The 13,472-nt window shown below is 37.5% G+C and overlaps 2 protein-coding genes across 6 annotated transcripts in view; one reads left to right on the forward strand and one right to left on the reverse strand.

Moving 5' to 3' along the window:
• Positions 1-536: 536 nt before the first annotated feature.
• nptx2b (neuronal pentraxin IIb) lies at positions 537-5,416 on the reverse strand. 2 transcript variants are annotated; one of them, XM_043253564.1, is made up of 5 exons: positions 4,851-5,416; positions 3,975-4,194; positions 3,478-3,722; positions 2,559-2,738; positions 537-2,303 (listed from the first exon to the last, which is right to left on the reverse strand). In XM_043253564.1, the coding sequence occupies exons 1-5, from the start codon at positions 5,307-5,309 to the stop codon at positions 2,076-2,078; spliced, it is 1,332 nt and encodes a 443-aa protein (XP_043109499.1). In that variant the 5' UTR covers positions 5,310-5,416; the 3' UTR covers positions 537-2,075. The 2 variants fall into 2 exon arrangements, with proteins under 2 accessions (XP_043109499.1, XP_043109498.1); XM_043253563.1 differs by having other exon boundaries at positions 537-2,327.
• A 4,449-nt stretch (positions 5,417-9,865) lies between these two features.
• LOC122355373 (transformation/transcription domain-associated protein) overlaps positions 9,866-13,472 on the forward strand; it is a 69,441-nt gene continuing 65,834 nt past the window's right edge. For 3 of the 4 annotated variants that reach the window (XM_043253559.1, XM_043253562.1, XM_043253561.1), the window contains exons 1-9: positions 9,866-9,878; positions 10,831-11,011; positions 11,104-11,153; positions 11,236-11,346; positions 11,445-11,549; positions 12,044-12,127; positions 12,229-12,285; positions 12,368-12,493; positions 13,348-13,425. In XM_043253559.1, coding sequence (XP_043109494.1) covers positions 10,912-11,011; positions 11,104-11,153; positions 11,236-11,346; positions 11,445-11,549; positions 12,044-12,127; positions 12,229-12,285; positions 12,368-12,493; positions 13,348-13,425 — 711 coding nt within the window. In that variant the 5' untranslated portion in view covers positions 9,866-9,878; positions 10,831-10,911. Of the gene's footprint in view, positions 9,879-9,979; positions 9,999-10,830; positions 11,012-11,103; positions 11,154-11,235; positions 11,347-11,444; positions 11,550-12,043; positions 12,128-12,228; positions 12,286-12,367; positions 12,494-13,347; positions 13,426-13,472 lie in introns of those variants that run through there. The other variant, XM_043253560.1, reaches the window with a different exon arrangement.

The raw sequence follows: 13,472 nt of genomic DNA on the forward strand, positions 1-13,472 counted from the left end.
AGGATGTGAGCCGTGAGGAAGCTGGAGATTTTCTCCCCCTGCAGGTGAAGGTCACAGAGATGCTGCTTCTTGAAACCTAAAAACCAATCCCAAACTTTCCCAGCTTGAATACAGGATGTGCTTTTAGCATCATTTCCACCTCTCTAAAAGGTCATTTTCTTTTTCTAAAATAGTTTGTTTGTCCAGTCTTGGGAAATGTCCCTCTGTGACACGAGCTTCGGCTTGGGACTGATCTCATCCCCTTAAGACAGGCTAATGCCCTCAGAGCCACCTGTCCGTCAGAGCAGTGTGATTACTTGCTCTCCTTCCATTTTTTTGACCTCAACCACATTTATACCCGCAGAGGTGACATTTAGAAAACACTTCCACATCATTACAGTACTTTCTACAGTGCGTTTTGATAGATTTGAAGTAAAAAAAAAAAACACCACCGCAAAGTCACTGAACGATTTCTTTCTATTACTATATGTATTATCTACTTGTGCTAAGAAAACACAGGAAAATGTATCAGTACAAAAACAATGAAGACTAATAAGAAGACTTCTAAGCGAACTTTATTTTTCATTGGCAATCACAGGTTAGCAGTGTCAAGCAATCCCTGAATTATTGGCACGGTAAACAAAAAAAGGCTTTTAAACAACATTAGGGTATCCTGACATTCCATAACAAACAAAACAACACTACATATCTGAAAAATGCTTCATTTTTAAAAACAGGGTATAAAAATATGATAATATATTTCAAGAAACAGACCATGCAACATAATTCACATAACACAGTTCTTCAAAATATCTGACAGTGTTAAAGCGTTTATAATCTTCAATGGGTAATTCAGTCAGTGTAAACAGAGGATGGGCTTTAGACTCTAAAAAGAGTAATATAAGAGTTAAATAAATATCTATTTATAACAATCTCTGACAGATTTAAAAAGAAAGATTAATGGTGCTTTAACCATGTTATAAACTCATTCGTGTGATGTCTTACAACATAACATACAAAAATGTTCCTCTTATGTAATGTATAACCTTATTCTTAAATAAAAATCGCTTTGTAATGAAATATTAGCATGTTACATTAGGCTCTCTAAGACCAAAGGGCAGCAATGCACATTCAAGTACACTCCTTTTTTATCTAAATACTTTTGAGTTTTCGAGTTTACGCAATGTTGTAATAAACATTTCTAGATGACAACCCAGGATGTCCTGCTTAGATCTGTTCATGTCCTCTGAAATTAATTTGTGTACTTTGAGTAATCAACAGACAAAACCACAATACAAAAGGTAATGCGAATGCCTTATTGATAATCTTATAGTTCATTCAGTAGGGCATTAGAAAGTTATTCAGTGCTTACTCTGTGCTAAATTATTTGTATTTACAGATTATTCTTGCATTATTAAAAAAATGAACAGTAGGTACTTAGGAAAAACTGTTTAACTACATTTTACTTCTGAAGCTGCTGCCATTTATAGTGTTTCCAAATGACAAGTGAAACAAATCGGAGCTTGCAAGTTGCAGTTATGAATTCTACGAGGACATGAGCACTTTTTTACAAATCTCATAATTCTGGTAATTCCAACATGCTGTGAATGCAGCTGTACTCCAACAGGATATGCATACGCACGTGTGGTTTTGTGGTGACATGGTAATGTACCATGGATTATAATGCAAATACACTTATGATAATCATTCAGTGATTACAGTATTTATCAGAGTACCATGGAAGTACCATTTGATACAATACGTTTTGCAATGGCAAAATTTCCTTTAGCCACAAATATATCAACTTAAATGTTACATTTACCTGCTTTTTTGTAATCTATCTGAGCATATTTAAATATACCACTGATGTTTCTATAACTATTTGCTAATTTGCGATTGATCTTTTTTGAGAATAACGAGGATTTAAAGGGATAGTTCACCCCCCAAAATGACATTTACCCTATTATTTACTCATCCTTAAGCCATCCTAACGTTCTTCTTTCAGACAAAAACTTGATTGTATGCTCAAAGAAGAACTTCCATATACATCTAATATGGCTTGAGGGTGAGTTAATCGCCAATATCCGCAAACACCTTTAATTGTCGAATAGCCGATCTTCGCATAGCTCCAGCGGCCACTTTGATGCTCCACCGAACACCTCAATGTTACTGTCGGTCCAGGCCACCACGTTCCCAGGCATGTAGGACGAGCAGTTTGACATGGCAATGATATCCGTGGAGCGCAGGACCCGATCCCAGATGTTAAAGTGGCTCAGTTCCCCCACAAAGGCCTGGGTGGCATCAAAGCGCCCCCCTACTACATCCTGTTGAGGCCATAAACGACAGGCCTCGTTAAGACAACAACAATAACCCCTTTTATTCTCTCTTAGAGGATGTGCAAGCTAACTCTACGACATTGTTTACTGTCTGAGGTCAAGTTTTATTTCAAGTGTAAAGTTCATGAGTCAGTAACAATGTTGTGCAGGGATGGCATAAAATTACAGATGCAGTGTGACTGTGCACTATGAGGTCTGGGAATGCGGCAAAAATGGCTGTATCAGCTCTGCTTATGTTCTCACCTGCTCTTGGCCCAGGATGAGGACTCCTCCTTGCTTGATAGGGTGCCAGGGGGCCAGATTTTCTCCTGAGCCCAATCTTTGGCCATCCTGGTAGGCTTCCCAAAGCCCATCCCTGGTTGTCCAAGTGATGCAGATATGGTGCCACCTCCCATCACTCAGTGATAGAGGAAGCTGTGCCACCTATTTGACAACAGCAGGCATTGCAATATTATAAAATGTACGCATTTTAGCATTTATTCATCCACACGTCATTGCAAACTTGTATTTTAACTTTTATTCTTCTGCTGACATACAAACGAAGACATTTTGAAGAATGATGGTAACCAAACAGTTTTTGGTTACTATTGATTCTACTGTGTGGTAAAAAAAAAACTATTAAAAATGTCATACAGGGTTGGAACGACGTGAGGGTGAGTAAATGATGAAGAATTTTTTTGGTGAACTGACTTTGCAACTCATTGTGCATTGATAATCTTCATTTACGTTCTCAAATCTTATTTACAGTCGTATTTTTTTAACTTTCCATGTTGCGTTTCCAGGTCACATGATCCCAGTGTTAGGCGTCAATGACGTCAATCCTCGCGTAAAGCGTCTAGACAGTACTCATTGCTCTCAAACTTTTATGCCGCTTTTCTTTTTGGAGTTTATCAGTATAAACCATCATCCATTAGATTTGTTTTTACAACTATTTATTAAAAGTCATTTATATTGTTAAAAAAACCCCATTAGTTTCCTTATACATTCATTTTTAGTATCATCTATGTCAATGTAGAAGTTACAAGTTAAATGATTATTATTAATTCTCTTAATATTATTATTATTATTGTGATTATTATTCTGCAGTGTAATGGCAGTAATAATAATCATCAGTGTCCTCATAACATTCAATGCCGAATTTCTTACTTCGCTGGTTCTTTACCTTGTCATTGATGAGCAGTTCTATAGGGTTATGGCCCCATTCGATCAGTACGATCTCGTTTGCCTGTCCAGGGACTCCATAGGAAAACGGGGTTCCAATGCCGGGGCTCGAACCTGACTTGAGCCACATGCAGATGGTGAAGGCGTACATTTCCGGCAGGCTTTTCTTTACTTGTCCGAAAAGGTAATTTGTGCGAAGAGGAAGGGAGATCTTGAAATTCTCTGGTGATTTAAATCCAGCTCCTCCTAAAATCAAAAAGCGGTTTCAAAGATTTAATATCGAAACCATCTCCGAAAGGATGCAGAAGTATATCTGATGGACAACAAAACAACCTGTACCACTTCTTTAAAAAAAACGGGCATATGTGAATATTTAATGAAATTTTGAAACGCGTAGTGCTAAATAATTATTAAAATCAAATCTGTTACAACACTGCCTAGTCTCCTGTACTTGGGAAAAAAGAATGATGGGAGAACAAGAGAGCGTTTCGTGCAGACCTTTCTCCAGTTCAGAGATCCTGTTCATGAGAGAGTTGAGAGTGCTGTCAGTGCGCTGCCGATGAGCGACGGTCTCATTATATAGCTGGGACTTCTCCTCCTCAAGCTCATTGACCTTCTTGAGCAGCTGATTTTCCAAGTCCTCCAGTCTACGCTGCAGTAGATTTCTCAGCTCATTAGGAAACGAGGCACCAGAGATATTGGCTCGCATTTGCTGTTGCTTTTTTAAATAAATAAATGAAAAAAAGGGTTACTTTTCAAAGATTCCTGTTCAGCTGACTGAATTGTACAAATGATTTTCTTTCTTTATAAGACCTATTCTGTTCGAAGTTCCTTAAACATTAGTTTCTTTTGCAGACTATGCACGTTTAACACCACCATGCAGCATAAATGCAAATAAACTGGAAAAAAGTAAATACATTTCTGTTAGAGACTAAATAAATTGCTAGGTCACAAGGTTAAATGTTTTTTTTATTACACGGGTAGGTAAATGCAGCTATATTTTTAAAAAAAAATCAATTGTAGTAAATTAATAATAGAACATATTGGGACGCATATAGGCTCTATGTTATATTAGAGTTACCGTTCGCTCCATCATTTCACACATTCAGATTAACACCTGACATTTAAGTAGCACTGACACATTCCAGACATTTTGTCGCTTGGGGCATCGTAAGTAACTTTGGCATTTGTGGTTAAGGGATAGAGACGTACTAACTAATGAGATAATCCCCGCAAATCTTCAACGCCTCCACATAATTACCAAAATAGTCGTGGCAGAGAAACTTCCGGTACAACCGTGATCCTAGTGATTTAATCTGCCTATTTATTCGCGCAGAACATGACAAAATAATAAAAAAAAATGAAACAACTTACCTCTAAATTTTCCAGTCGATCTTTTAGACTCTGCATCGTTTTTCCAAGAACGTCAATGGTGTCGTTTGGATCTTTAGGCACATCGTCCATCGTGTCCTTATTCGTTTTCTTAAACGTTTCGGAGTCAGACTCGCACCGTGAAAGTTTAGACGTCAGCTCTTTAATCGTTCCCAGCTGATTGACTATCGTCTCCTTCTGCTGTAAAATGGTCTCGCGAAGTTGCATGACGGTGTTCCTCAGTTCCTCCTCCTGGACCGATGCGCTTTGAACAGGCAGGGACTGCACGGGGCAACTTGTCTCCTTGTCAATGGGGACCGCAGTACACAGAAAGCGCTCGCCTTTTTCATTCTGTCCGTAGACAACTTTTACACACGTCGGTGCGTAGATGCATATGAGTCCGGCGAGCAGATGGATCATTTTGGAGCTGCGTAATAAAGGCGCGCGGAGAGGTCCAATCATGTTTGTGCCAAAGGAATACTAATTGAATAGCAAAAATGAACTTAAACTAAACATCGTCCGCGGGTATGAAATCCTGCCCTTGAACGCCTGACGCCGCGCTTCTCGCGCTGGTGCTGCCGCTTACAAAAAGAGTGACACGGTCAACAAATGAACTTCGGTGATTGGATGAATCTGATTGGATGTAGTATTAACGTCACTGGCCCTTAGTGTAGCTATAAAATAAAGTTCCTAAAAAAAACCAAGCAGCCTTAATCCAACACGTTGGCGAGAGAGAATTTTAACACCTGGTGCTTTGGGTCGATTCTGGGATTTTATTTATAGCAGTTGACACATTTTGTTTCAGTAGCTTTATACGCTGAGAAAACATGTTCATATATGTATTCATATAGCCGAATTAGTTTAATTTTATGACTTATTTTTAAACTGCAGTTTTTTTTAATGACAAAAATGTCTTTGTTAGCCATTGACATTGTCCACGACCTATGGTAACACTAATAAAAATTAATATTCAAAAATAGTTTGTGTGACTTAACTGCAGTAATAAAATTGTTAACGTGGTTTCCGGGCTCAAATATCACCCCCACTGGAAACAGAAGAACTAGCCTACATTTAAACACTTAAAATACATTAAAACTGCGTAACAAACAGGTTGAGCGTGTGTTATTTTCATAAAAATACATACAAAATATTGTCTCACGGTAGAAGTACACTGGAAAGTAGTGTTACAAAACCTCCACATATGTTTAAACACGATGTTTCTAGTTCGCCTTAAACATTCAGATGAAATGCTTTTGTGGATGTTTTATAAAAAGTAAAAAAAAAATGTTTCAAATTAAAAAGGCGTTCGACTTTCTTCTCTCAAAATTTAAATAAAGTTATTTATTTATTTGTATACAGCTTCTACTGTCTGGTTCAGAGGGTGGTGGAGGTCACGTGTGATTGCATCCCTGCTCAGATGTAAATGGATGAAATGATTTTAAACTGAACACTCTGCGGTGTGCTCTATAGCTTACGTCTGTTCTGTTACTTACTTATGTGGACAAGATGAAGTTAAATGGGATTTAGATTTACGTTTAGATTTAGTTTTACCGGTCCCTGCGAGAGGTCACGCGTCATCTGCAGTAAAATGGAAATCAAAACAGCCAGTGCTGCATTTCAGGCTGAGTAAAATTCGCACTGCTGTGAGCAGTCAACTATTCTTCAGATAGTTTTAGCCAGGTTAGTCAATGTTTGCATCAATTTTTAACTATTTATATTTATATAGCTTACGATTTTTTAAACAAATAGAAGGCCTAGAATACTATGAATATAAAAAAATTGAAGTAGAATTAAAATACCAAAGCTGATTTATGTAACTCAGAATGGTCTGCCTTCGATCCGAGGAGCAGAGGTTTAACAGGATCACGACCAGAATGTGGCTATTCACCAGAGCCACTGCAGAGAAAACTGACGCCGAGAACAGCATAAGCTTATTGCTGAGCCTGGCAGAACTTTGACACCTCCCTGCTGCTGGTAAGAACATACTGTCAAAGGGACAATGCACAATTAATACTTAAATGTGTCCAATTTAAATGCATACAAACATATATTGTTTGACAATCACACTTTTTTGAAAAAAAATTTGACATTATACTAGAAATGTACAGTAAAAATATACAGAAGGTTAGCTTTTAGGACTAAATTGAGATCTTTAGTAAATAAAACAAACATTTGTATAACTGATACCAATCTACTGAAGTACTAAAATGATCAAGTATGCCTAAAAAGACTAAAACTGTCAACCATCAAAATGCACTAATGCATTATTAAAATTGTTGCGTCTGCTAATATTAATGGGACATTTAGGTATGACAAGCCAGTATGCATGGTCAAGACATTAATCAAACAGTATAGAGCATGTTAGCATTAGCAATGCTAAGTTCTATTTATAGGAATGTATTAACTGAAAGCTGAATTCAGTGAGATCTGTGAAATTTCCTTATTATTTGATCTCTTACACGTAGTTTAGTTAGATTTTTAACATACATTCTGGTGCTGGATCATGTGTAGCTTTTTTTTGGATGACCAAACAAGAAACAATAACAATAACAAACAAAAAAGGCTTTCGAGGCCTATTCACAGTCATGTCTTTGTTTAAGGCTATTTCATAACTTTTTTCATATTTCAAGCTTTCGGTGGGTGCCAAAATAGTTTTTAACTCTAGAGGTGATTCATAGATTAAATTTTTTGCAGCAATTTGATCGAGTCATTAGCAGAATATACATGAACTAAACTGGATTGATCAAATTAGGTACACGTCCCAAATATTCGTTGCTAAGCAACAAAAATCTAAATTACTAAAAAGTAGCCTGACATCGCATGGATGCGCTGTACAAAAATATAACCGAAGATACAAATTTCAAAGAAGCTACACATTATTCCTTGCCCATGAATAGAGCACTTACATCACTAATAACATCTCATACAAGCATGTTTATGAGAGCTGTAAAAGCCAGTGAATAAACAAGGCCTTCACAAAATATATCTAAATGAGCTGATGGACACTGCAGAGAATGTTATCCAGACATTACACCATGAGTCTGATACCCTACACTCATTACACCGAAAAGATGAGAGCTCTGTTTACAGCAGAAGCACATTTGTGTTGTGAACCTGTGACCCTCTTCACAACAGAATGTGAGTCATCAGGTGTTCAGTGAACATCTGCGTCCTCACAGCCTCACTAAGAGAATATTCTTTAGATTTCTTTTTTTTTTATTATTATTCAAATCCGTTTCTTTACATTAAAGGCTTACCATAATGATGCATAGCCATTTTTAAAGTGAAATAAAAAACCTTTTTCTAAATGCAAGTCATATCACCAAGTGAGTGATTAATCAATGCACATCTCATTTTTTAAATATTTGTTTCGACCTCATCATTTTTAATCAAAATGTCTCAAGAAGCTGTTTCGTTTAGAAACAAAAGATCCATCACTACTTCTGTTTTACCGTGACTTTAATATTTAGACCGGTGTACAAAACGATCCGTTCTAAACAGTGTGTAAGAATGGAAATGGATCCTAGTCCAAAATATGAATTAAATTGTAAACATTTCCATTAAAAACTAATTGTTACTTTATGACACTGTACTTTGTGTTTTGTTACCTTGGCGTTAAATTAGAAAACTGGTTAACACTGCTGTGTGAGTGTTTCTTAAACAAAGGCTGAGGGAGTGACAGCAAATTCAAGAGATCCCCAGAAATTTAAAAAGAGTTCATTTGCGTTACTGTATTGCATTACATTGCAACTTTTTGTTTTTAAAATTCGTGTAAAACTACAGTAATCAGTTTGCATGTTCAGTGGGAGACAGGAATCTGTTCCTCCGTTTATGCTCCTAGCCCAGCAGAGGGCCTATTGAAATGATAATGTAACCTTTCACCATCTGGGCTGTTGAAAATCTACCACAATTACATCTGATACCACTGCTGTGATTGTACTTAATTAGTATGAATTGAAATAGCTTACAGGACGACACAAACTTTAAATAATAATAATAAAGAAAAAGTTTTACATTAATGATCCCAAATCATAGGTCTCTGTGGCCCGTAAAGTAAACATTTAAAAAAACGATTTGCTTTATTTATTAAAACACAGCAAATCTATTCTGGTTGTGAATGTTACAGGAAGCTGCCTAATAGGCATTCGTTTTAACCTGTGGAAAACTGGTTCCATACATCTAATTCAATTTTCTTAAGAACAGTTTTCAAAATCAAAACACAATCAAAAATAAATAAATTAAGACGGCTTTGAAATGTAGCATCCATCATGTGTTTTCAGATGGCAAAATTGTTTGATATGTCGTTCTATCTTCCACGAAATTCTGATGTTTGAAAATCTGGTGTTTTCACGTGCTGCCCTTTTTGAATTATACACCTTGTTTCGACGAGAATCCAGTCTTCAATCATCTACTTCTGCTACTCCCCCAAGTGGTCACACATGTACTTGCACGTTATTCATTGTCATTTAGATATATTTACTCATAATCCGTATTATTATTACTATTATCATATCATTCTTGGGTCCAATTAAAAGCGAACATTACTGCAGAACATTTTCTGTTGTTTTATGCCGTAGTGTGCCATATAAACGTGATTCAACACAAACACGTCGATAACAAATTTTATAAACAAATTCAGTATTTCTAAATTACACTGAATCGATTATTAAACCAATACGTTCTATACTGGGGTGTGATAAAGTTACATCAAACGCTTTATATACCAATTTAAATGAAAACTGAAAAGACCATCGTTTTCGATGGTCTTCGCACGCCTGCTGTTTCTTGGCATCCTTCCGCGAGGAACTATATTGAAATCAAAAATTTTAAATCACTGCTAAAGACAAAGCTAGGCCACACAGTTCCGTTTGAGAAAGACTAGTATAAAAACATAACATTGGTATGTTACAGTTTACACTATATAGCAATTCACACTAATAGCAAACAAAACAACGGCGGATTGATTTCTACCACTAAATTTCATGCGGTGTAGCGGAAGTTCATTTACAACTCCTTCCGGTCTCCTTGCTGGTAAGTTGTTGCTGTTTTTTGGGAGGAGTGATTTTGTAATTTATATGCACAGTGAGTGCAGAAGTTCCTTATTAGCCTCTATAGAAAAGACAACCGCTTTAGATATTTGCACTAATTGAGGTAAAAAGTTTAAAGCCGGAGTTCTTGAATGTGAATAATGACATGGTGTGGGTTAGCAGCCGGCTAGTCAGTTAGCGACAGTATTCTCTTTCTTCTGTAATTGGCCTGGTGTGCCGCTACCTTACTCAATTCTGTTATAAACACATGAAAATCCTGTTTGAAAAGCAAACGTCTGCATGCTAATAGTAGCGTTTTGGTGCATGCCTTGATTTAGGTTTTAATATTAGCACTTTAGCTCGAGCGCATCTTATCATGTCAGTGAGCGTGACTGCAGTAGGCGTGTTGTTGCAGTTTGGCGCGCCCACCGCTTCCCTAAACTAGAGGTCAACTTATAAACTAGTTTGCGTACAACACGTTGTAAGTAATTGCGCTTGAAGAGATTTTGACTTATTTATCGTTATATATTTATGTGCAGTTGGTGTAAATGCAATGTCAAGCACGCAAAACAGATCGATTTAAAATCACCCTTACAGTAATGAACAAGGAAACGTGTTTTTTGAAGAATTCTTCCGTTTTAAACAAATTCAGTTCTATTTCCAATCTTAGGCATAAAGCAGACGATAGAGTTTCATAATTTTTATTATTTCCCTCTCATTTGTATGTATATGGTTATAGTTTTCAGTCGGTCAGTTGTGATGTGAACAAGCTGTTCAATTGCAAAGTCAAATGGCAATAATGTATCTCTGTGTAATATCACCTTGTTATGATTCAGTACTGCTGCAGCTGTCAAAATATAATGATAGTACCATCTTGATACGATTTTATGCACTAATGTTGACTGTGCCTGTTATACACTAATATTGGCATTCACTTTATGGTTACGCTCCTACAGATGACATGAATTTCTACTGAGACGAGCGCAGACAATAGTCTGCCCTTATTCAGCGTAATCCTGTCTGTCCCGGTCGCCACCATGTCTTTCGTTCCCACCCCAAGCCCCACTGTGGTGGATCAGACCACCCTTATGAAGAAATACCTGCAGTTCGTGGCGGCACTCACTGACAACAACACACGTGAGTGTATTTTATTCAACTAAAAAGTTGCAGTGTTAGTTGAAAGCGTTGTCTCTGCTTACTGATGTCTTTCTCTTTCATTTAAACATAAGCGGATGAGACAAAGCTGAAAATGATGCAGGAAGTCAGTGAGAATTTTGAGGTGAGTCCTAATATTTTGCTATTCAAAAGCTTGAAATAATGGATGCTTCTTCATGTTAATTCACATTAATCCTTGTCCACAGAATGTCACGTCCTCGCCACAGTATTCTACATTCTTGGAGCACATCATCCCTCGTTTCCTAACGTTTCTGCAGGATGGAGAAGTGCAGTTCCTTCAGGAGAAACCAACACAGGTGTGCTTTTTAGTTAAAATCATATTGCGTATTGTCTTTATTGAGGTCTCATTCCTGACATTTAAGTAATCATGAGGTGTCTTCGGCTCTTGTTACAGCAATTAAGGAAACTTGTTCTGGAGATCATCCACCGAATCCCAACTAATGAGCATCTGCGGCCTCATGCCAAGAACATCCTTTCTGTCATGTTCCGCTTTCTCGAGGTCAGCTTTCTTTACCTGCATGCCAAGCGTTTAATTTAAAGAATCTTGAAAATAGCTTTGTACAGAATACAAATCTATTTTTATATGTAACTACATGCACGAGGGACAGCAGAGACGCAATGATGAGAGCGATGTACTTTAGTCCAGAGAATGGTACTGTGAGTGTGTGTGTGTGTGCGTGTGTGAGAGTGAGTGTGTGAGTGTGAGAACTGTAAAGTACCACTGAGTCTGGGCACTGAAAGCAAAACTGATAAGATCTGAGTGTCCAAATGCTGATATATGTGAATTCTGACATGATTGTTTTGTCTTAATAAAATGAACAAACAACAGCAACAGTAAAATAATATAGTTATATAACATAATGGCAAATAAATTACATTTTAAACTGCTTATTTTACATATGTAATGCATCTTGTGTGTGTGTGTGTGTGTGTGTGTGTTTTATATAACAAAATGTCTTTCTCTGATTCTTGCCTCTGTGTTTCATTATTTAGATTGAAAGTGAGGAGAATGTGCTCATTTGTTTACGCATCATCATTGAATTGCATAAACAGTTTCGCCCGCCGATCTCTCAAGAGGTAAGATGCAGCCTTCTGGCGCTCCGTGATGTTGACTAGCATTTGCATTTCCCGTGTTTCAGTAAATGTTATAAATAACGTCTTCCTGCCAACTCTTACAGATTCATCATTTCTTAGACTTTGTGAAGCAAATTTACAAGGAACTGCCAAAAGTAGTGGTAAGGTCTTTTAACAACAACAAAAAGGTTTTATGTTTGCGTTGAAGCATGTGTTTTCTTAACTCGTGTCTCTGTCTGTCAGGCGAGGTACTTTGAGAATCCTCAGGTTATTGCAGAAAACACAGTGCCTTCTCCAGAAATGGTGGGCATGATCACCTCTGTATTAGTGAAGACCGCACCAGAGCGCGAGGACAGCGAGACCCGAACGGTCAGTACAAGCAGACCTGTACAAAATCCTCGTTGGCGGATTTATTTTGATAAACACGATCAGCTGAAACACAATGATGAGAGCGATGTGCTTTAGTCCAGAGAAAGGTACTGTGTGTAAGATTGTGTGCATGTGTGTTTGTGCGCGAGTGAAATGTAAAGTACCAAAAAGCCTGGACGCTGAAAGTAAAACTGATAAGATCTGAGTGTGCAAATGCTGATCTGTGTTTGTCTAAATGAACGAAATCTGGCGGTATTCTAGTAGCAGTAACCTAATGTTATTATGGTTTGACTTCTTTGATCTTGTTAAAGCATCTATATAGTAACGCCTGTTTTGTGCGATCTGATCACAGTTCATCAGCCGATTTCCACCTGGTAGCAACGCATTAAATAAAATGTATTTCCCATTGAGTGATTATGCTCTTTTTAAACATGCAAAACGCTACTTCTGTGCAGTGATTAGCAGGCAAACAAATATCTACAAAAACACTTTATCTCATGAATTTGAGAGCCCCGCGATATGTGTGTTCAGTCACAAAATGTACACATGTATGTCGTGCTGACCACTTGTGATCAGATCAGCCGACACAAATGTGTAAACAGGGTCTATGAGGACTGTTTACTTTCCCAGAGTATCCCAAATAATATTTACTATATGTAGACACTAGAGGGCACCGGATTCCTGTTTGTGCTTTTTCTGTTAGAAAGAGACGCTAGAATGCAGTTGGTTTTTTCCAAAAAAAGAGTTCTCTTCAACACAAAAAGCAAATCAATATGAGTGCTAAAAAATAAGTTTTGTGGTGACAACTGGTTTAGTCTTTCAGTAGCCTCATCCATCTTCTCTTTGTCCTCCAGCATACCATAATCCCCCGGGGATCGCTGTCACTCAAAGTGTTGGCAGAGCTGCCCATCATTGTCGTCCTCATGTATCAGGTGAGAACCCATAAAAACACTCATTCAGTATTGACTTGGATGCCGGC

Source organism: Puntigrus tetrazona, chromosome 12 (genome assembly GCF_018831695.1).
Source record: "Puntigrus tetrazona isolate hp1 chromosome 12, ASM1883169v1, whole genome shotgun sequence".
Classification (NCBI taxonomy): domain Eukaryota; kingdom Metazoa; phylum Chordata; class Actinopteri; order Cypriniformes; family Cyprinidae; genus Puntigrus; species Puntigrus tetrazona.